Source organism: Pelodiscus sinensis, chromosome 27, assembly GCF_052426305.1.
Source record: "Pelodiscus sinensis isolate ZL-2025 chromosome 27, ASM5242630v1, whole genome shotgun sequence".
Classification (NCBI taxonomy): Eukaryota; Metazoa; Chordata; order Testudines; family Trionychidae; genus Pelodiscus; species Pelodiscus sinensis.
This window is the reverse complement of record NC_143078.1, coordinates 11,397,040-11,421,488: the sequence shown is the minus strand read 5'-3', so window position 1 is coordinate 11,421,488 and position 24,449 is coordinate 11,397,040. Positions and strand designations below refer to the sequence as shown.

Here is a 24,449-nt window from a genome sequence, read left to right as displayed (position 1 = left end):
GAGGAGAGGCTTCGACAGTGTCACGCTCTTGGCTCATATGTTAGTTTGTGGTCCACTATGACCCCTAAATCCCTTTCTGCAGTACTCCTTCCTAGATAGTCACTTCCCATTCCATACATGTGAATCGGATTGTTCCTTCCTAAGTGGAGTACTTTGCATTTGTCCTTATTAAACTTCATCTTATTTAGCTCAAGCCATTTCTCCAGTTTGTCCAGATCATTTTGAATTATAACCCTATCCTAAGATAGATGGAGGCAGGACTGACCCCGGCAGTGGGCCTAATTCTGAGTTCACTTAAGTTTACTGTTAACCAGCTGAATCCTACCAACATTAAAACTGAATTAAGGGTGATCAGAATAAAACACAGCATGCTGTGTGCAAGAAGTCAGACTAGAATGATCATGATGGTCCCTTCGGGCCTTCAAGACTATGAGTCTTTTTCAGGGGGGGCTCTGAAGACAGGCAGTATGAGTGAATCTTAATGCTGGTCAGACAAATTCTTGGCATAGCCCCACTGACATCCATGCAAGGTTACACTAAGCATGAATATGGCTTGGTCTCTTAACTAGGGATGCATGTCCTTAAAACAGGTGGCATTTGGAGCAATTTGCAGTCTGGATACATAGCCCGAGCTCATCCAAATGAGCTGAAAACCCTGCAGAAATGGAGCACCAGCAGAACTAGCAGACTAGTCTTGTTCTGTATTTGCATGGCTCCAAATTATTAACTGTTAACTGTGCTTTCCAGCTAGAGAATGTAGGTGCCTACGCTTAACCCTTCCAGACTTCTCAGCAGAATGGAGTGTGATTCTTCACTGGGCCATCTGGCCTCTGCTAAGCGGGTGTTTGCGTTTGCTAACCGGATTAAGAAATTGCGGCATATTTTGCAACCGTCTTCTTCAATAAATAAGGAAGCCCTAGAATGCATTGTGTTGATGGCCCACATTATATTAAGTGATGAGAGCAAAATAAGTATGAAAGGCAACAGAAGCACCCATACCAACTCTTCCTCTTATTTAAAACATCAAATAAAATCAAAGGCACAATCAGTTGCTGAAACTGTACAAGATACAACTTCAATCAGAAGTCATGACTCTGTAATGGTTCTGCAGGGAATCCAGCAGAAACGTCTCACACTTCAAAGGTCTCCTCTCAACTTGAAAGGAACCTAAACCATGTAAGTGAGGGGAAAAGAAAGACTCTTGTACTAATGAAACCAACCACTATAGGCTTTGACATACTAGCGATCTTGTCAGTTCCAAGTTGATGTCACCTAGAATAACTGTGAGGCCATGAATCAGGGACACTCCTCAGTGTGTATACATACACCTGCATGAGTGCCTGTAATATCTAGGGTCATTATGTTCTTTGCCAAAAAAACAACATCCTGTAATTACCAGATTCATGTTACCAGCTTGGCAGTCACCCACAGCTGCTAATATCTGACGGCCGAGTTGGTGTTCCTCCGCTCTAATCATAACTACTCCTAATTAGTCACTGTGCATATGTATTAGTCACAAGATCCTCTTTACCTTTTATAACATTCCAATATTTCAGCCACTTTGATTACATACAACAGCAAAAAGCAATTACTCTACATGACGGATGACAAATTTAATTTTCAAACCAAATCTGGGGTTTTAAGTTGTGTCAATCAACTCCCTCTCCTCTGACAACTTTGAGTGTCTGCTCATGCCTCCATCAGCTTCAGTAGTGCGGGCTCATACTTTATATTAGTTACCTCTGAAACCTGTCATTGTGTTTAGTCTGTTTCAGCAAAAACAAGTCCAGTGGCACCTTAAAGACTAGCAATTTTATTATGGAATACATGGACACATCAGACATCAAGAATGGTAGCATACAAAAACTAGTGGGAGAACATCTTAACCTCCCTGGACACACAGTTACAGACTTGAAAGTTGCCATCCTCAAGCAAAAAAAAAAAAAAAAAAAAATCAAAACCAAGCTGCATATGTGAAACTGCTGAGCTGTAATTCATATGCAAATTTGACACCATCAGAATGGGTCTAAATAGAGTTTGGAAATGGCTTACTCATCACCATAAGTGATTTTCTACTTGAGATATTCTCTCCTTCTTACCCACATCCATGCAGATTGAATTGGCTCAGATTCTCACCTTCTTATCCACATCCATGCTGATTGAATTGGCTCAGATGTAACACTCCCATCTCTGTATCCCTACTATCAGTTTCTTTGTGCATCTGAGGAAGTGAGCTACAACTCACAAAAACTTATGCCATAATAAAATGCTTAGTCTTTAAGGTGCCACTGGAGTCCTTCTTCTTTAAATAAATGACTCTACTGGTTGATGAAAGCTGAAAGGAGGCTCAATAGGGAGAAAGTTAGATGGACCAATGGTGGAAGTAAGAATGGAGAAGTGGCTCTTTCTCTTCACAAATATCAAATATTGGCAGGTTCCTCTCTGTTGTGATTGCACCATTAATATCTGTTGTGAATGAACACCGGGAGGCCCATAGCTATGGTTGTGGGAAGGGACACAGAGTTATCAAGCTGTTCAGGGCTGATAGATGTCATACTAGTTTCAGTGTGAGGTGGTCAAGGCTGGCTCTGATCAAGTGAAGGCAGAAGCGGCTTGAGGAGAGCTGCCAGCAGCTGGCGCCCTCGGCGGAATGCGCAATCTGCGCTCCCGCCTCCATAGCCCTCAATGGCGTGACGTCATTATTGGGCGCCCCGTTGAATGCGGTGCCCTAGGCGACTGCTGAGGTTGCTTGCATCTACAGGCCACCCCTGAGTGAAGGCCATTCCTTTCCTACCTATTCCACTAACTTTAGCAAAATAAAACAGCACAAAAAAGACTGTTTTTTAAAGCAGAGGTAATTTAAGGGGCCTGGAATTTCTCTCAGAGGACAAAGTGGTTGCACCTCAGTGTAGGGTTGCCAGATGGTTTCCACAAAAATACCGGACACACTTGATAAAAATTTGTCGATCAAAAAAAATATACATGATATGGGAAGTTTATTGACGACAATCTACATTACAGCATATATTTTACATTAGAGTGTGCGGCTTTTATCAATTTTTTAAAAACTCATCTTTTGCTCCAAACAAGTGAAAGGTATATTAAAAAACCCCCCACAAAGTTGACTTCTTACTGACTGAACACTCAGTCTGTTGCGTTCATCAGTCCATAGATTACCTATGACACTAACAATTCTTTCCACACTGGCATTTGACACAGGAATTGAAACAGAATATTGAACCAATTTTAATCAATTTGGAGGAGCAGGTTCTTTGCTGAAAAAATATCCCTTACCTTAAAAGAGTGCTGCGAGATACGAGAAAGATGAAAGCTAGACAAAGGACAACACTGTCGCAAATCATACGTTTATAAAAGGAAAATATTCAGCACTACTGCATAGTTGCATACTGCCTGGCTGGTAGACATGCTCATGAAGCGTGAGCATGTATACCAGCCAAGCAGTACACAACTACGTACTGATACTTGTATCCAAGCGGCAAATTGGTATAGTAGTTCATAGCGAAGGCCTAGAGAGTGAGTGAGAATACTCGTGCACAAGTCAGGTCATAACATGATGATAACATTTATTTAATTAGAAAATTCTGAACGTTTATATGTCTGGTACAGGGGCGGATATAGGGCAGGGCGAATGGGGCAGGCGCCCCAGGCCCCGCACTTCAGAAAGCCCCGCGCATGCGCCGTGGCGCCGCTGCGCATGCGCATGATGTCACTGCACATGCGCCGTGGCAAAGGGGGACCCCGCGGAATTATGCTGCCCAGGGCCCCGCAAAACGGTCATCTGCCCTGGTCTGGTATTTTCTCAATTTGTTTACCGGACAGAGAGCTCAAATACCAGACTGACCGGTTCAAAACCAGACACCTGGCAACCCTACCCCAGTGTGACACAGTCACACGCTCAAGCATATCATCTTGCTGTACTGAAACATGGCATGACTGAGTAACCTGTTTAACAATGGAACAGGGTACAAAGGGGCTGTTGCATAACGATGTCAGGGAGCAGAGGCTGTTACCCTGCAGCAAAAGTCACCATCCGTCCTGTCATTCTGCAGCCCGGCACCAAAGCCCCACTTCCTGCCACGATGGCCCTGCCACCAAACCATTTGCCATGGTGATGCAGCGGGGCACCAACGAGTCATCCGCAAGCAGGGCTGTGAGGACAGGAGGCTCAATCACAAATAAACAGAGTTGTTGACTCGCGTCCCATGACTTAAGTCGCCTAGGTGACTCGACTTGAGACTCGACTCGGGTTCATTGTTTGTGACTTGAGACTCGACTTGAGATTTGCTAATTTTGTTAAATCGACTCAGTGAAAAAATTGTCCGAAAATTCCGATATGGATGGCTCGTACAAAAGTGACTGGACATTTTTAAAATTAAGATTTGAGACTCGACTTGGGACTTGACTCAAAAGCGACTTTAGGGACTTGAGAATCGACTTGAACGGTAGTGACTTGAGACTCGACTTGGACTTGGCCACGACGACTGGAAGACAACCCTGCAAATAAAAGGCTGTGCTGCCCAGCTTCCTGTTCCCTCCTCCCCCTGTTCTTTCCTATGAAAGGCAGAAAACAGCCTCTCCAGGAAAAAGGCTTCAAGAGCAGGCCCTTCTTGGGACCAGAGCTCTGACCTCCTCAACATGGCGCCCCTGTGCGGTAGTGACACCTGCGTCGTAGTAGGGCGGCATTTGACCTTCTCAACATGGCGGGCACCTCTTCCCCCCCCCCTTTTTTTACGTTGACCGTCTCAAGATGGAGGTCGCCATTCCGCCTCTTCCAAGATGGCGGTGCTTCCGGCCTGGCCCAACGGTTCCGGGCATGGCCGGCCTGTCAGACGCGGAGCTCACGAGGGAGCTGCGGGCCTTGGGCTTCCAGCCGGGGCCCGTCACCGACTCCACCCGCCAGCTCTACGTGAAGAAGCTGGGCCGCCTGCGGGCGGAGGGGGCGCCGCGGAGCCAGGCGGGGAAGGCGGCGGCGGGGCCCGTCCCCAGCATGGCCGGCCTGTCCGACGCCGAGCTGGGCAGGGAGCTGCGGGCCTTGGGCGCCCAGCCGGGGCCCATCACCGACACCACCCGCCAGCTCTACGTGAAGAAGCTGGGCCGCCTGCGGGCGGAGGGGGCGGCCGGCCGGCGGAACCCGGGCAGCGCCTCCCCGCGCCGCACCCCCAGCCCGCTGGCGCGCAGGGCGCAGGGCCAGGCCGCGCGGGAGAGCGAGGAGGAGGAGGGGGACTGGGGGGGGAGGAGGAGGAGGAGGACCAGCCCCCCCGCAGGGAGGCAACAGAGGGGCTGGCCCCTAGGATCCAGCCGGGGAAGGCGGCAGCCTCCAGGGGGCGGGCCCCCAGCATCTTAGGGGGGGCAGAAAGGGGGTTAACCCTCAACTCCCAGTGCGGGCCAGAAGAGATCAGGTTGACCCCCAGCACCCAGAGGAGGACAAGAGATGTGGGGTTAACCCCCAGCACCCAGTGGGAGACCGACAGGGGGTTAACCCCCAGCACCCAGTGGAGAACAAAAGATGTGGGGTTAACCCCTAGCACCCAGTGGGAGACCGACAGGGGGTTAACCCCTAGCACCCAGTGGGAGACCGACAGGGGGTTAACCCCCAGCACCCAGTGGGAGACCGACAGGGGGTTAACCCCCAGCACCCAGTGGAGAACAAAAGATGTGGGGTTAACCCCCAGCACCCAGTGGGAGACAGACAGGGGGTTAACCCCCAGCACCCAGAGGAGGACAAGAGATGTGGGGTTAACCCCCAGCACCCAGTGGAGAGCAAAAGATGTGGGATTAACCCCCAGCACCCAGTGGGAAACAGACAGGGGGTTAACTCCCAGCACCCAGTGGAGAACAAAAGATGTGGGGTTAACCCCCAGCACCCAGTGGGAGACAGACAGGGGATTGACCCCCAGCACCCAGTGGAGGACAAAAGATCTGGGGTTAACCCCCAGCACCCAGTGGGAGACAGACAGGGGATTGACCCCCAGCACCCAGTGGAGGACAAAAGATCTGGGGTTAACCCCCAGCACCCAGTGGGAGACAGACAGGGGGTTAACCCCTAGCACCCAGTGGAGAACAAGAGACGTGGGGTTAACCCCCAGTACCCAGAGAGGGGTAGAAAGGGAGCCAACCCCAAGCACTCAGTGGAGGATAAAAGATATGGGTTTAAAGCCCAGCACGCAATGGGAGACTGACAGGGGATTAAACCCCAGCACCCAGTGGAAGACAACAGATGGAAGTTTAACACCCAGCACCCAGTGGGGGACAGCAGCAACAGGAATAGGGGGATTAATCCACAGGATCCCATGGAGAGCAGGGAGACAAGGGGGGTTAACATCTACTAATCAGTTGGCAAGGTCACCACTCAAGCAGGGGGCAGTAGGAAAAGGCAAAGGTTTGGAATTCTATCTTTCATGGTTCCTGTACTTGGCCACACTGGTGCTGTTGATGATTTTCCTGGGAATCCTGTGGGCGAAGATGATTGGGCCAAACTGGCTTCTGGGGACAGAAGAGAACAGTATGTGGTGGGGTTAAACCCTTTTTTTAATTGTCTCCCCATCTTTCTTCTCCCCTTCTTTAAAGTCCTTGTTTCCTTTTCCTCTGGTGTCTGTGTTCACTGCATTTAATTTTCTTCTCAGTGTCCTCACATGTTGTGTTTGCCTCTTGTCTCCCCAGTTTCTTTCCCTGGGACATCTCTTGGTATGTGGGTTTTTTTTTTTCAAGTGAACATGGATTGAGATTCTTCAAAACCATTGCTTTTATGAGGAGTTAAAATATGCCCTCATTAGAAAAATTTTTTCGTAATGATGAACTGCCTGTATACTTGCCCCTTATCTGTTTTAATGTCATTTTCTACAAAGCATAGGCATTCCATGTCCTTGATCTTGACCACTTCACAAGTACAGGACTTGACCTTACATTTTACTGCTCACCTCCAAGAACATACAAATTTAAATATGCCAAAAATTATTATCCCATAGCCTTAATGTAGCAAATGAATTCTGGTAAATTAAATTTGCAGGAATGCTGTATTTTTTCTACTTCCAGAATGAAGGAAGAGGGTTTGAAGGAGGTGATTGCCAAAACTCAATGGCTACATCTACACTGGCGCGTTCTCACGGAACAACTCTTTTGCGGAAGAGTTCTTCTGCAAAAACTCTTCCAGAAAAGTGTCTACACTGGCATGTGCTTTTGCGCAAAAGCATCCGTGCCAGTGTAGATGCTCTCTTGCGCAAGAAAGCTCTGATGGCCATTTTAACCAGAGGGCTTTCTTGTGCAAGAAATTCATGTTGCCTGTCTACACTGGCCTCTTGCGCAAGAACAGTTGTGCAAAAGGGCTTATTCCTGAGCGGGAGCGTCAGAGTTCTGGTGCAAGAAGTCCTGATTTCATACATGAGAACGTCAGAATACTTGCGCAAGAACATGCGGCCAGTGTAGACAGACAGCAAGTTTTTGCGCAAGAGCGGCTGCTTTTGTGCAAGATCGCGCCAGTGTAGACACAGCCTATGTGTGTGCAAGCTGTCTTGTTTTCTTAAAGTCAGTGAATACTGCAAGAACATCAAACTTTTCTCTAGAATTATTTGCAAAATGGTTTGGAAACTCTATCTTATTTGCCTACTGAACAAAATTCCTTGGTTTTGCCCTGACATTTTTGTGTTACTAATGTATGGTTTCAATGAATAGAGCCTACCTTAGTTTTTTAAATAGTACTGTTTGACTAGTAAGGTAATACTCAATGGGATGAATGGTAGAAGAATCAGATGCTTAAAGAGGACCTGTACTTATTTTTAACTTCTAGTTATTTTTCTTTGTTTTCTAGTTTTTATTTTACATCTAACGCTTATTCTCTCTCAGTTCAACAGTTAACTGTGGATTGTGAGGCAAGGACAGATGATGTAAGTGTAAATTTAGTTTGGGTTTTTTTTTTTTAAATCTTTGCTGTAAGGGCAGGCATCTTGCAGGCAGTTAACTAGCTGAGCAAATTTCACAAGTCAATAACTGTCAGTATCACTGCCAAAGCGCCTGTATCATTTTACAGGTAGAATGTAGTGGTTTACCAAAGTTAGATTTAATTGACTTTTTTGGTGGACAAGACTAGATTGTGACTATGTAGAACAGGGACGGGCAAAAGGGCCTCTGCAAGCTGGATCCGGCCCACCAAGTGTGTGGATCCAGCCCGCGGAGGCCCTGCTACTCTCCTGCCACCAGGCCAATTAGAGTCTGGGGACGGGGGAGGGCCCAAAGCCTCCTCCCGCCCTGCTAGGATCACATGATGCTGCACTGCTCACAAGGTGGGGGGGGGGAGAGCAGAGGAGGCTTCAAATGCTCCCCTACCTCCAGGCCAGTCAGGGTCTGGGGGCGGGGGAGCTGTGTGAAGCTTCCTTAACTCTGCCCTAGCCCTGCAAGGAGTCCATGACACTTCAAAGTGCCACATGCTCCTCACAGGACTGGAGGAGGCTTCCCGCCTCCAGGCCCTGATTGGCTTGGGGTTGGGGGAGCATGCCAAGCCTCTTTGAGGGCATGGGTGCCTAGTGGGAAGGGGGGGCAAAGGGGCTTCCCCACCCCCAGACCAATCATGTTCTGGGGGTGGGGTAGCTCCGCCCCTTCCCATTTAGACCCTACCCCTTCTGGGGTGGCCCAGGGCTACTTCAAAAAATTTTGAAGTGGTCCCAGGGCAAAAGTTATTGCCCACCCCTGATATAGAAGAATCTGAAAGTTACAAATTTAAGCTACTGGAGATCTGAATCACTTGGTATTACTTTCTTTAGTTAATTGTAACATATGTGATTTAATCTGTAATAAAGATTTTACCTGTATAGTCAACTTTTCCAGTAGATGCTTTAATAAATCTAAATCCCTAATCTCTGTTGAGATGTTTATGCAGCCCTGATTTATTCCATAGTACACTATTGAGAGGGACAGACTTCTGTATCCGATTCAGAGTGGTGATAATGTTGTGAGGTTCTGGGGAAGTATATCATAAATCTGTTTACCTGAGTGTGAAGGAATTTTTCTTGTAGCTGCTATTGGAGAAGAAGGCTATGATGTTTGGGAGTTGGAAGCATTTGCCTTTCAAAGGAGAGATTCAGTAATTGAGAGGATTACACCCTGAGACTTTTTGCCTCAGTAATCCTGTATTTTAATTTTATCAGATGAGGTATAGTGTAACTGCACAGTCACTTCTGTTAGTATTTTGTTTTTGTATTTTGGCAGATGTGACTGCTATTTTGTTGCTCTTGATGCATTGATGTTTATTTTCTATTTCTGACTTTCAGTTCTGTCAAGCTAAACAGAAGGAGCTTGTAATGGCCGTGCTGTATGAATTGTATAACTACCTGGCAATACAAGCTGGTGAGTTCTGATTGCTGAATACTCCTAAATTCTTTATAATGCCAAACTGCATTGCCCAGCTGGCTGGACGTTTTTAAGTTTATTTTGAAGAGAGAAGATCTTCTGTGAGTCTGATGCCCTTAAGTGCCTAAATCACTTTTGGAAATTGTACTCAATACCATAGTAGAAGGTATTTAATATGTCTATTCAACCTTCTTTTCAAGTCAGGTTTTCATGGTCTTGGTTTGTGGACTTTCCTTCAACACTTGCCTTTCTTCTTGTTAGGATTTTTAGTGGTTACACGGTTACCTTTTAAAATTAATTTTTACATTCCTAATTGTAGTAGATGGTTGAAGTGGGGAGGTGTGCTCCTCTATAAATGGCACATTGATCAGTCAAGTTAGCATCCACCATACCTGACAGAAAGTATCTCTAATGCATTTGTCCAAATGTGCAGCTCTGTAGAGCAAGACAACAGTATTCTTGGCTTCTGTAATGGGTAGAGTATGCCTGGAAGCAATTGATTTGATTGCCCTTATCTTAGCCTATTTATGGTAGCTACAAATTTTATTAAAGGTCATACAATTATCAGGGTAGAGTATTTTAGCTCCAATCTTCTGTGCGAGCTTTTTGGCTACAGCTAAAACCGATTTAAAAGAATAACAGTTCCAGATGGTTCATTGCATTTCCCGATTTGTGCAAGGTGGGTTCCCCTCCCTCCCGCCCCAGGATTGTTTCCATCTATTTGACTTCTTTTCTAGGTAGTTTTGAGTGTGGAAACCCTGAGAAGCTAAAAAGTAAATGCATTCTGGTTAGCGAAGCAAAGAATTATGTGGCGGTAAGTAAGCTTGGAATGAGTGTTAATTGTTTCATATTCTAGTTAATTTATTTCTGTCTGTTATTTATCATTTTATAAAACAATGTACTATCTGGTTAATTTCTTAATCCAGTTCTTAGTCTTTCTGATCTCTCCAGCTGTTCCTTTGGCCAGTCTTGTTCTAAGGAGTTCTTTCAGAAAATAATTGTCTACTCCATTGTTCTGACAATACAGTTTTAGCTGTTGCAAAGCTAACTAATATTGTTGCTTCACCTTGGTTGTCAGTCTTTTGATGCTAGAAACCTCCCTGTACTGGGGACTGGCAGCAGTGTGATTTTTCCCAAACTCACCCCAAAGTGATAGGAGGCAAGCTGCTTTGATCTGACATGCCACTTCTCCATAGCTGATTGTCAGCAAGATTGTGTTGTATTTAGCAAATCTCAAGGGGTAACCATGTTAAGATGGAGTGGAAATAACAGGAACCCAGAATTTATAACAGAAAAAGAAGGGAAGGAAAAAAAATACCATGTCAATTGTAGTACCCTTGCTAATGAGGCTAATTGGGCTGGAAGTGTCCCATACTTAGCTTTTGATGTAAATGAGGTGTTAATGCAGGAAGACTGGCTTTACAATGTGGCATCCAGTTAATGTCTTTTGTTCAGGCCCAAGGAACCAGTGTCAAATTTGCATATGAAGGTTAATTCCACACTCTCTCTGTAATTGACTTGTGAAATCCCTTTGTAGAAGAATGGCTACTTTTAAAACCATGAATGAGTGCCTAGGCAAGTTAAAATGTTCCCCTACAGGTTTGTGTGTGTTGCCATTTCTGATGTCTGATTTGTGTCTATTTATCCTTTATCATAGAGACTGTCCAGGTTGGCCCATGTACATGGCAGAGGGGCATTGTTGGCATATATCACATTAGAGAATATGCAGTTGTATGAGCCTTTGATGTGATTAGGTCCTGTGATGATGTCACTTGTATACATGTATGGACAGAATTGGAAGTGGGGCTTATTGCAGTGGTAGGTTCCTGAGTGAGTGTGTCTGAGGTGTGATTTATGGCTGCTGGAAAGGATTTGCTTCAGCTTGGGGGGTTGTCTGTAGGCAAGGATTGGCCTGTCTCCCAAGTTCTGTGAGAGTGAGGGATCATTTTCCAGGATAGGTTGTAGATTGTCAGTGATATGTTGGAGGGGTTTAGGCGGGAGTGGAGACAGATGATGGCTAATGGTGTTCTGTTATTTTCCTTGTTGGGCCTCCCTTGAAGAAGCAGATTCCTGGGTACTTATCTGGCTCTATCTATCTGTTTCTTCACTTCCCCAGGTGGATATTTAAGTTTTAAGAATGCCTGATAAAGATCTTGTAGGTATTTGTCTCTATCTGTGAGATTGGAGCAAATCCAGTTGTATTTTAGGGACAGTCTGTAAACAATTGATCGTGTGATGTGTCCTGGATGGAAGCTAGAGGCATGTAGGTAAGGTCAGTAGGTTATTGATATAGGCTGGTGTTAATGTGGCCATAATTTAATTGTACTGTAGTGTCAAGGAAGTGGATCTTTTGTGTGGACTGGTCCAGGCTAAGGTTGATGATGAGTGGAAATTGTTGAAGTCCCTGTGGAATTCTTCGAGCATCGCCTTCCTTTGGGTCCATATGATAATGTCATTAATGTAGCATAAGTAGAGAAAGGGTGCTTAGGGATGAGAGCTAAGAAAACATTGTTCGAGTTCGGTCATAAAAATGTTGGCATGTTGTGGGTAGGGGTGTAAGCGACTAATCAACTAGTCGACTATCTGATAGGCAAAAGCTTATCAGCTAGTCTATACACTAGTTGACTAGTCACTTCACCCCCTTGCTGCCTCTATCAGAAAGAGGCAGCAAGAGGAGGAGAGGAAGGAGTGCTGGGGAGAGCCAGCTTAAAAGCTAGTTCCCTCCCCCGCCCCCCAGCTCTAGTTCTGTGGGAGGGGTTAGGGGCTCAGTGGCGGCATTCCACCTTTGAAATGTACAAGAGTCCCCGCTGGGGCTCTTGTACATTTCAAAGCAGAAGCGCCACATGGAGCTTGGGTCCAGCAGGGGATTCAGAGTCCCCCACTGTCTTCTGGCTCCACCTGGCCTTTCAGTCTTTGAAATTCACAAGAGCCCCTGCTGGAACTGTTGTATATTTCAAAGGCAGGAACTCCCTGTAGCACTTCTGCCTTTGAAATGTAGCAACAGCCAGGCAGGCTCTTGCTACATTTCAAAGCGAAGTGCCCTTATCGACTAATCAAATAGTCGATGGCAATTCCATGGACTATTTGATTAGTTGATCAATCTGATTTTAACATCCATAATTGTGCGGTCATGAGGATGCCCCTGGCAGTGCCGTTGACTTGAAGGTATAAATTATCCCAGAATTGGAAATAGTTGTGTGTGAGGACAAAATCACATGGCTCAGCCACCAGGTGTACTGTGGCATCAGGGATAGTGCTCCTGACAGCTAGTAGTTCACCTCATGTGGAAACTTGGTGTAAACAGCTTCTACATCCATGATGGCCACACATTCTACAATGTGATCTGTGCCAGCAGAGTGTCTCTGCTGTGTATATTCGCCAACCTGGACAGTCTCTATGACAGGGGTGGGCAATAATTTTTAATGGGGGGGGGCACTCCAAGATTTGGTAAGTGGACAAGGGCCGCACTTCTATGCAGAGGCGCCAGGTCTGGGACAGCGGGTGGGGTGTAGAAGGGAGCTTGGGATATAGGAGTGGGCTGTAGGAGAGGGTGTGGGTTCTGAGAGGAAGTTGGAGTAAAGGAGGAGGTTATGATCTGGAGCAAAAGCTTGGGGTGCCTCTAGACTACATGGCTCTGTTGACGAAGCCATGTAAAGTAGTTTACTCGACGTAGTCAATGAAGCGGGGATTTAAATAATCCCTGCTTCATTACAATAAAAATGGCTGCCGCGCTGTGCCACCAATCAGCTGATTGTTGGCACAGCGCAGCAGTCTAGATGTGGCGCAGTTGACAGGGGAAGCCTTTGTCGACCCTCCAGTATGCCTCGTGAAACGTCTAGACTGCCGCGCTGTGCCGGATCAGCTGATTGTCAGCACAGCACGGCAGCCATTTTTATTTTAATTAAGCGGGGATTATTTAAATCCCCGCTTCATTGACTACGTCGAGTAAACTACTTTACAGAGCCATGTAGTCTAGACACACCCTTGGTGTGCAGGATCCAAGAATGGGTATTAGTGCAGGAAAGGATTCTGGCCTGGGGGAGGGTTGCAAGAGGGAGTGCAGGGTTTGGGAGGAAGTCGTGACCTGAAGGAGGTGGAGAGAGTAGATACAGAGAGTTTAGGTGGTGACCTGGGGCAGGAAGTTGGGAGGAGAGAGACATTAGAAATGGTAACACACAGAAATCTATAGGGGAACATTTTAACCTGCCTGGGCACTCATTCCTGGATTAAAAAGTAGCTATTCTTCTACAAAGGGATTTCACAAGCCAATTACAGAGATAGAGTACGTAATTGACCTTCATAAGTGAATTTGTCACTGTTTCCCTGAGCTTGTACAAAGACATTAACTAGATGTCACATTATAAATCCAGCCTTCCTGCATTCAACACCTCATTTACATCCAAACTTAAGTATGGGACACTTCCAGCCCACACAGTTAGCCTCATTAGCACGGGTACTACAATTGACAGGTATCTCGTTTTTTTTTCTTCCCTTCTTTTTCTGTTATAAATTCTGGGTTTCTGTTATTTCCACTCCATCTTCCAGCTCATCTGAAGAAGTGGGCTTTGCCCACAAAAGCTCATGACACTATATATATTTTTGTATTTAGCAGTTATTCTCAGAAGCATATGGAGAGCATTGTTTTACAGTGTGCTTAATGTATGATTTACCATACTTATAAAATTCTAGACAAGATTCCAGGCTAGTCTGTAGATTTCGTTTGCCTCTCTGCCAGTTTTCTTTGTTAGTTAAATTGATGGTAAGAAGCAATCTGGAGAAAAATGCAGGTAGAGCATCTCCTATTATAGCAAGACAATAATGTTATTTCACCTTCTCAAATGAATACAGAACTAATCTTCTTATGGATTTTTTCCATGCAGAATGTAACGGGCAGTTCCCCAGAGAAGTTAGAAGATGCCATGCAATGGATATTGGACAGTGACAATGATTTGGGGATATGGTGAGTAAGTGGCATCATGAGCTGTTCAAGTTATAATTTTCCGCACTGGCTGACCTTACTGACTTGACACTTAGTATATATTGGCTTGTTGGCATATCACCTATCATCTTAGATCTCACGGTGTAAGCCAGGATTGGGGTGGTCAGTACTTGGATGAGAGAAGCTCCAAATTAAAAGAAGTGTGCTGCAGGAACTGTTGGTGATTCACTAGGTGATCATTTTTCCTTGATCTGCGTCCCAGCATCACATTAGGGAGCGTTATGCTCATGGAGCTTGTCTTTCAGATGATGGATACATCTGAAATCCTGGATTCTTGTGGTTAACTATCCCATGGCACTTAAAGACAATACCTTTTATTGGACTAGTTTCTGTTGAAGAAAGAGACAAGCTTTCAAGCGACACAGACCTCTTCTTCAAGTCAGTATAGCTCGAAAGCTTGTCTCCTTCACCAATAGAAGTTTGTCCAGCAAAATATACTATCTCACCCTCTGTGTGTCTCTAGCATCCGAGGATCAATACTGTTACAACAGCACTGTAAAACATTTGGAAGTGTTAGTCCAGGTGTCCTGTCTGTGTTCCATCTGTGTGTGATTATAATCTGCCTTTTACAATTCTCCTTCGTGCTTTCCACTCTATACTTCTTTCTTCAGTATTTCTGCTGCAAATAGTGCTTTGATGTTCTAATGTACAGCCACAGTCTGCCATTGAAGTGACTACATTTCATTAGGGAATGAAGCCATCCTGTAAGCTAGTAAAATGCTATGGGATCTGAGGATGAAAGCTGCTATTTAAAAAAGAGAAAAGAATATTCTGAATGACATATTTAGAGTGTATCAGCTTTAGTGTATATTACTAGCAGATGTACCTGGTGTTGCTTGGGTCCTTAACTCTTTTTTTTTGAGGGTGTGGGGTATGCAGTAGTCAAGGTGGGATTGGATGGTGTGGGGGAATGAAGGGCAGGGGGGAAGAAGTTAGGGCAAGGGGTGAGGGGTGGAGGAGTAGTAATCAGGACAAGGGACTGGGGGTGAGGAGGAGCTCAGGGCAGGAGGTTGGTATGGGGGGCTTCAGTGAGGGATTGGGGTGAAGAAAGTGGCTCAGAGCAGGGGGCAGAGGGTGTGGGGTGCAGGAGTGAGGGTTTGGGGGTGAAGAGGACCTCAGGGTTGGGAGGTGTGGGAGGATTCAAGCCAGGATTGCAAAGTGCTGTGGCAATGTGAGTGGCACTGTTCCAGTGGGGGTTTCTCCTTATCAGACCCCCTACCTTTCCGTGTTATGGAAAACAGTGGGTTTACAGGCATATCCCATTGTCCTACCACAAACAAACCCTGACTGTGCTTTATGTTATGATAAAAGGAAGCTGCATACCAAATTTAGTGGTCCTAGCTCTTACCATTTAAGAGGAATTTTTGAAAAAACAACCTCAGACGGATGGACAGAAAGATGCACATTTCTAAAATACAGGCAGTCCCCGGGTTATGTACAAGATAGGGACTGTAGGTTTGTTCTTAAGTTGAATTTGTATGTAAGTCGGAACTGGTACATATTGTAGGGGAAACTCTAGCCAAACATTTCTCCAGAGCTCAGTTTTGTTCTCCCACACCTCACTTCCCTCAGTCCTTTATTCTCAAGCTGAGGTGTCTGCTGAGAAAAGCCACTCCGCGTCTCCCTAGTCTGCTGTGGGAGGGCGGGCTAGCTTCGCGTCTGCCTGGTCTGCTGGGGAGAAGCAGCTAGTGCCGGGTTGCCTCACCCTGTTTGTAAGTAGGGATCCGATGTAAGTCAGATCCATGTAACCCGGGGACTGCCTGTATATAGTAAGAAGAACAATAACAAAATACCTGATGAATGAAAAGGCTCTCATTAGCTTCACTGAGTGTGGATCTGAGATTGAGCATTGCCTGTTATGTTTCATGGACAGCCATAATTTTAACACTTGAGAGAGGAGGGAGAAATATTTGTATTTGACAGTCTTAATTCAATCTGGTTAGAAGTTGGCATCCTGTGAAAATCAGCTTAAGATTTTGTTCAGCCCTTTTGAAAAATTTGAAATGCTATATAAGTGCTTGCTGTATATTTATAAAGGCTCTTCTGCCTCTCATTTAGCTATTCTCGTGGACTGTGTGGGTGGTACTAAGAACCACTAATTGTAGCAGGGATCCATTATAAATGTAGTTTAAAGTGCCAAAACACAGATACATTATCTGAAAGCAAACTTATTTTGGAGAGCTGTCAAGGAGGGAAAATATTAGCAATCTGAAGTTGCCCACTTTGCAGTTATTCAGAGATTAGATTGAGCTAGCAGGTCTTATTATGCCATACCAGCACATCTCTCATGTTTCCATCAGTTTCTGAAGGATTTAATGATGCAGGGAAACAAAATATAAGCCTGTAGCTCTTATGGTTGAATATACAATCAGAATGTATATACAGTATTGTCTTCCTGAGTCAGTGAACATACTAACATAATTCTCAAAGATGTGACCTGCCTCTCTTCAGTATTAACTCTGGGGTCTAGTAATGATGCATGTTAACTGTTTCACTGCTCTTTAACTTATTTCAGCAGAAACACTGGAGTCGTGGATATAGCTTGAGGAGAATTAATTTTTTCTCCAAATCTGCCACCTACAGCTACTGCTGTAATCTAATGTGCCATGTGTTGTCTATTTCTTTATGATTCTTTGAGTGTGAAGACTATAGAACTACACAGTGTTCCTTTGGTGGGAGAGTGTTTGGATTTGTAGGTGGGATGGGATTCAGTGCTTTCTAGTCAATGTTTTGAATAAAAACACTGTTCAAGACCTAGACTTGCAACACAAAACACACTCCTGGTATTTATATTCATCATAATTAACTACTCCATCAACAGCTCACCAAATTGATCCAGTGTTTGGCAGCTGATTACGAAACTCAGACAGAATGTATAGTGTGCTTAAAAAACTCCTGTTGGCTTTTTAACAGACTTGATGTGAAGTTATTTTTGACAGTGCATTGGTAAAAGCAGAACAACATAAAATCGCTGTGCTTGGTAATTCTTCTGCCAGTTCTATACATTCATTTAAGATTTGGACTATAAATTGGACAAAGTGGTTGTGAAACAGTTGGATATCTCCAGTTACAGCAAGGCTCAGTTAACCAGCTATAACTGCCAGTGAGTTGTTACTTGCATGCTGTCAAGCTGAGGAGGGTTCAAGTAATTTGGACTACTGTCTATAGTGGGCCATTCATTATAACGCTAGTCTAAATTTAAAAAATAAATGTAATTCACCTCTTACAAATTGGAGCACTTTCAGTTGTATTTACCTAATACTTACTGGTTTAATAGATCCAATAAGTTAGCAAATCCAGGTGTAGATAGACCTATCTGTCTGACTAAGTAGATGTATGAGTGAATTTGGGAGCATGTTATGGGCTGTACTATAAATGCTTTCCAAGGTTGTGTCTGGTTTACTTTAGCCCTGCTTGGTTTGGTGTCACTTTTCCAGCTAAACAGTTTATGCACATCTGAAGCAAGGAAAACAGTGCAGCCTCCACAGACATTCGCACTCTTAGCTGTTCTCTGCACAACTGCTGAAAAGCGACTCAGTAAATATTTCCTTGTCTCTATGCTGGGAGGCAGGAATCCAATTTACAGTTTAATCTTCTGCTCACCCAGAAGTGCTATCAAAGCGTATCCAAAGGGACACTTCACTTTACCAGTGTGAGTTCTGATCCTGGTGCCTTTTCTAAAGCCATATTGCTTCCTTGCTAAGCCCCCAGTGCTGAAATGCTCCGGAAAGACCCGCACTGAGAATGCTTTAGTGTTTGCTACATGGTGTACTGAAAGAGTTACCACTGCTACAATATGTTTGCTCATGTTCTCCTAATTAAACTGTGTTTCTGGAGTCTGTGCACTCAACAACGATGGTTTTCTGCCTTTTCCCATCAGGTTAAAAGGGGAAGACCCTTTGGAACCAGTTACCAGGATAGACCAGGTGGTATGCCTCGAATCCACCCGTCCTCGGATGGGGTTAGGCTGCCGTTTCCGCCGGGCACTAATCACTGCCATGATGAACCTTTTCATCTTCTTTTGGAGTAAGTCTTTAGCCTTAATAGTTGAGCTTTCCTGTCCCTGCACAACTCCCACAAACACATTACATTAGTGGTAAAAGGTAAATTCTCTTGGCTACTGTCTGAGTAGCTCAGGAACATGAAGGCCAGGCGTACTGGCCACTGTTGGAGCAGTCTAGAGCCACCACACTGCAGCAGTGGCAGGAGAAGTTTGGGTAGAGGTCTCATGGTGGGGGTTGGAGTGCTGAAGGGAGTGAGGGCTCTGGGTGGTAGGGGGCAAGGGCATTCCTTGAAAGCAGTGACATGTCTCTCCCTCTCAGCTCCTAGCTCTGTGTGCTGCCTCTGGCTGCAGGCACTGCCCCCACAGCTCCCATTGGCTATGGTTCCTGACTGAGGAGCTTAGAGAGGGGCATGTCGCTGCTTCCAAGAATCTGGGTAGGGAGCCTGCCAGCCCAGCCAAATCCCCTCTCAGCACCAGTGGAGTCCTGGGCTGCTCCCACTGAGCAGTCACAGTGGCCCCTGGACTACACCCCCTTGCACCCACAGCTCCTCCACAAGTACCTGCCACGCACTCAGGATTTAATCGAGTGTAGTACAAGTCAGGCGGCCATGCATTTTTGTTTACTGCTCATGACCTGTCCATGACTTTTACTAGAAATGCCTGTGACTAAAATGTAGCCTTCCCTATAATCTAAATAGACAAGACAGACATGGGAAGTACCATTATTCCCATTTTACAGAGGGGTAACTGAGGTACAGAGAGAGTGATTTGTTCACAGTTATATAGGTTGTTGTTGGCAAAGCCACAACTTGAATCTACATCTCATGAGTCCCAGCACGGTGCCTTAACCACAGGGCCTTCCTTCCTTTGTTCTGATCCTCACGGTTCATCTTGATTATTTTGGGGTGGGCTAAGTGAGGGGCTTGCATTTTAGTGCTGAGACCAGTGGTGATCCTGATTTCCCCGGTAGAAGGGAACACTTCAGGTGAAACTTGCCAAGGCAGATGCCGACTTTCTACAATGCCAGGACCTGCCTGGCCCCCGTTCTGCCCAAGTTCCCACCGTGTCTCACCTCTTCCTGCCCCTGTTCTGCTCCCTCCCCCGAACGTGCCCCACCCTCGCCGCTCCTGTATGCTGCAGAACAGCTAGTCAGCAGCAGGCAGGAGGTGCTGAGAGGGGGGCTACTGGTGGGTGCTTAGCACTCATCATTTTTTCCTGTGGGTGTTCCAGCTCCGGAGTATCCATGGAACTCCCTCCCCCTGGTAGTTTGACTCCTGGCACTGTCAGTTTCAGAATTCCTATGCATTGTGGGGGAAGGATAGCAGAGTGGTTTGAGCATTGGCCTGCTAAACCCAGGGTTGTGAGTTCGATCCCTGAGGGGGCCATTTAGAGATCTGGGGCAAATCTGTCAGGGATGGTACCTGGTCCTGCTGTGAGGGCAGGCAACTGGACTCGATGACCTCTCAAGGTCCCTTCCAGTTCTTGAGATGGTATAGCTCCATTTATTATTATTATTATTATTATTATTGTGATTGCCACAATAAACAACATGAATAACACAGATATAGTTCCAGGCAGGCCCTGGATAGTTGTGTCTAATAACAAAGTGCGAAATACAGCAGCTAACATCCATTAAACACATGTATATGGGTGCATATGCTTCCTGTTGTGTCCTTCCATTCATAGCTCTAATTGCTCTCTGGGGGATCCTGATCCTGCTGAAATATCGCTGGCGGAAGAAGGAAGAAGAGGAGCAGGCCATGTATGAAATGGTGAAGAAAATCATTGGTAAAGCCCTAACAGCTCTGTGGCAATTTTAAAATGCAGTCTCCTCCTTTCAGACAATTTCACTTCCCTTTTGTTCCTTTGTGTTCTGTGTACAGCTGTTGTCCAGGATCACTACAAAGAGTGGGAACAAAGGTTGGAGCGATACCCATACGTAGGCATCCTTCATGTTCGAGACACCCTCATCCCCCCCCAGAGCAGGTGAGCAATTCCTTTCACTTTAAGAAGAGAGCCTTCAGCTCAGTTCAGTGTGCACTCATGGGGTAACTGAGCGCAAGCAGAGCAGGGTGGGAGGAATTTTAAGAGGAATGAGTCTGGCATTTGAAATTGCAAAGGATTCTGCTATAACCCAGATTGCTGTAACTCTCTGTGGTTAAATGTGATAGTGCTATGAAATGTAGTTGTAGCCATGTCAGTTCTAGGATATCAGTGGGTGGAGTGATCTTTTATTGGGCCAACTAATGTTCCCTCTAATCTTTTTCCATCCAGGTGTGGAATAAATGTTATGTGCAGAGGCATGTGCAAATGTGCACCACCCATAAAAATAAAAAACTAGTAGTGTGCGCTCAGCTAATCAGCTGGGCAGCATTTGAATGTTTGAATCTCTCTTGAGCGTCCGCACAAGGGCACAGCTCACGGGGAACACTGGGACCAGCACTTACGGGGGAGAGAGAAGTTCTTGGGCCACACAGTGCTTTTCTCCTAGTGCTGACAGTTTGAACACTGGCACAGTGTATTGTCTTATCAAGCAGATATTGGTTTGTTTGCTTTTCTTGGGTGTTGGGAGTTCTGTTTGTGTTCCCTCTCCTAACCTGAATCAGATATTATCCTGAGCATCACCACTGTTTGTCATACTACCTGGCCAGGAGAAGGGCAGTGCTGTTCCTTTCAGAATGAGTCCCCAGCGTGTAGCCAGAGCATCAGTGTGTCTCTTTCCTGGATGGTTCTGTGCGTGGCCTTATCATAGAAGTGAGACTAATCTCATTTGGGTTTTCCACCAGCCAGAGCAAAGCAATTGTCAGTTAGGCAGATGGAACTGGAAGAGGCTGTCCAGTTACGGGCAGATTGTTGGGGTGGTTGTTCTTCAAGGAGGCAGAATGGTTGAGTAGGTGTATCGCAGGGGAATTAGCCAACAGGGTCCTGTTTTTTTTATTCCTTTGCCAGAGTTTGCCACTTCATCTCTAAAGTTCTGTTTTCTCTTCACTAAAATGGAGATCATCCCTACTTTGTAGAGTACTTTGAGATCGTACTGCTATGAAGTACAAATCCTTTATCATTTTCATCCTTAATCAGGCTCCGTTCTACCAGTAGGAAAAAGGTCTGATGTGGTTTGACCTGATGAAAAAGGTTTGAGCCCATTTGGCTGTATGGGATCCTGAGCTGAAAGCTGAGCTGAAAGCTGGGAGCACAACTGGACAGTAATCCAGAACAGCAGGAAGTTCCACTTGGTGTTCTAAAATCAAAGGGAGCTCTGCAAGCCTTATTGTAGGAGGCAGTTACTAATCGGGGTCTCCTTACACCACAATTCTGTGCAATCCCTAAGCCTCCTTGTACGTCCTGAAGGGCTCATGTTCCACAGTATTTAGAACCATTTGTACCTTGATACCCATCTCAGAACTAGCTCTGCATGTTCACTTTGATCTCCTTGACTCCATATTGGGAGGGAGGTAAGACTCCCTTTGAGTAGGCAGTGACAAATGCACCAACCAAGAAAGCGTTGGGCAGAGATGACTATTCCTTTTTGCTGTTGCTTCCAGGAAAAAAATGAAGCGGGTCTGGGACAGAGCTGTGGACTTCCTGGCTTCGAATGAATCACGGATTCAGACGGAGTCACACCGGATAGCAGGGGAGGATATGCTGGTGTGGAGATGGACTCAGCCCTCTTACGTCTCCGATTCAGAGCACTAACCAGGAGCAAAGGAGGAGCTGATGGTTCAGTCTGTGCCAAGGGACAATTCTCTTTGGATGTGAGGAGGGGTGGACAGGAGTTCTAACTTTCTCAGTTGAGAATCTCCTTTACTCCCTGGCCATCTATTTCTGAGAGACACTTAACAGATTTTTTTTAGGGCAATAATCTTGGATTGTGAAAAGAGGGACGTGAGCTAGAGGAGAAGCCAGAAGCATACCAAAGCTAGCTGTCCAGTGAGTGTTTGAACTCCATAAGTAAACAAACACATAATCACTCGAATACCTAAAAGAAAGGGACAAGGGAACTCTTTGCCCAAGGGCTAGGATGTTTAAGACTGACCTTTACTATGGGAAGACCAATAAGTGGTCTTACCCATCGGCAAATGTTTTTTAAAAGAATTTCCCATGGAAACATCAGGAATGGGAGTTAGGAACCATTCATTTTAAAATGCTTTTTAGCTCACTAGCATACCAAGAATCAAACACTTAACCTGACGCTTCACAGAGGAGATCTCTGGGTGTGTTTGTTTTATGTGGGTGGGACTGAGAGAGGATTGGGTCACGTGCCTTGAGAGATTTGGGGTATGAAGGGCTGGAGGCGAGGAGGTGATCTCCTATGCTTTGTATGTCTGCTTTCACTGTGCTTTGTTAAATACTGGGAATGGTGGGGCAGGTGGAAAATGACAGAATATAGGCGTTTATAAGGAGCATGCTCTTAGGGCTGCATCCGAAAATAACCACTCCATTGTACAAATAAAAAAAACCTGGGAATGAACATCAAGGGTGAATGTACAAGTCTATACTGGGCCGCTGCAATGTGTGTGTATTCTTTTGGAGAGCAGATACACAATGCTTACTGTGCTGATGCAGGGATTGTTTGCGGGAGTTAATGTGGCAATGCTGCAACACTTAATGTGCAGAGATCAACTCTCCGTTAACACTGCAGGCGTTGTGTTTTGTATATACAGCTGTGTGGCTAAATGTGTTTGGTTTGATGTACAATTAAGAAGTGTTTATCCTGAGGAGAAAATAGCACCAGTGTGTGGAGGCCTAGGCAGGACTGAGATACGGTTGTTCAGCCTCAGCATTTCCAACATCTTAAACTTGTTATCCCAAGCTCTGCTAGGATAGCCACGGCCAAATGCACTTCTGGCTTAACTCCAGTGGCTTCCCACCCTTACGCCAGCAGTGATTTGACCCCATATAACCAGGAGATTTTATTCCCATTAGTGTCATAAATATTATACCTGTAGCCCATGTTCATGGAGAGCTGCTTCTTCAAGGGTCTGGACTGGCAGGCAAGCTTGACAAGGCCATTGAATCTTAGCTCTCCTATCCATGGACCTGCATGGAATGGTTTTCAGTGTATGGAAGTGTGTTCTAATCATGAAGCTTGCCCTTCTGCCTCCCCAGATGGCCACAGTGAAAACTGAAGGATTGCTGGGGGCTTTTTCCCTGAGCATTCTCTGGCTGCCTTGGATTCATTATATATCCCGCTGGCTCGTCAGAGAAACTAAGTACAGAAAAGCAGTCTCCAGAAACAAAGCAACAGGAGGCCTTATTAGTTAAGTAGGAGAGATCCCATGTTGAGTTGAATTTTATCCTTGTATTCTCCCTTTTATGGCTTAGGCAGGGTGTTTGAACAAAAGAGGAAACTCAACAGCTGTGTCCAAGACATTAACCATCTTTCCTATGCCTTATTGGTTAAAACAGTTGATAAAAACAAAGGCAGCCTTTTTTTTAATGTGCTCGGATAAGCTCTTCGTATCCTTTGGTGCTTGCGAAAACTCCCATTGTGCCTCCTGTCTTACATCTTTTAATATATATATATATATGGGTTTTGTAATTTTTTTTAACCATCAGATTTAGAGTGAAAAAGTACAAACACTGCACTTAATCTTTTGTATTTATGAAATTTTATTGTAGGATAAATCTCTCTGGGTTGGTGCTATTTATTACACATTTGACTTGGGTCTGTACATTTAATTTCAGAATAAATTTGTTAATGCTATTTATTAATGTTTGCAATGCAATAGTCAAGGACCAGGATCCTGATATGCTGGGCACTGTACAAACACAGAACAAAAAGATGGTCCCTGACCCAAAGAACCTACAATGGAAGTCAAGATTCAACAGGCAAGGACAAGGAACAAGAGAAACACTAACGGTCAGCATGAGAGTCAGTGGGCTTAGCATACCAGGAGCCTAGCTGTTGTCAGGTCACTGTTGTAGGCAGGTGAGTCTGATTTCTGTTGAGAAATTGTGATGGTAGCTGTGCAAGGTTCAGACTGAAAGATCAATCCTATGGAGACACTCCTTTAAGAGGAGTTGACAGCTGTGTGTGTAATGACATCTCATGGACATGAATGTCTAACAGCGTCAGGGGTTAAAGGT

General features: G+C 45.3%; 1 protein-coding gene across 1 annotated transcript; it reads left to right on the top strand.

Moving 5' to 3' along the window:
• The first annotated feature begins 4,802 nt into the window (after positions 1 to 4,802).
• On the top strand, positions 4,803 to 23,875 carry LEMD2 (LEM domain nuclear envelope protein 2). Its single transcript, XM_075910584.2, is given in 10 exon segments — positions 4,803 to 5,245; positions 5,248 to 6,523; positions 7,861 to 7,901; positions 9,282 to 9,357; positions 10,098 to 10,174; positions 14,241 to 14,320; positions 18,240 to 18,385; positions 20,049 to 20,150; positions 20,246 to 20,348; positions 21,905 to 23,875. Coding segments are annotated over 10 exon segments (2,463 nt in total). The 5' UTR covers positions 4,803 to 4,834; the 3' UTR covers positions 22,056 to 23,875.
• Positions 23,876 to 24,449: the final 574 nt, after the last annotated feature.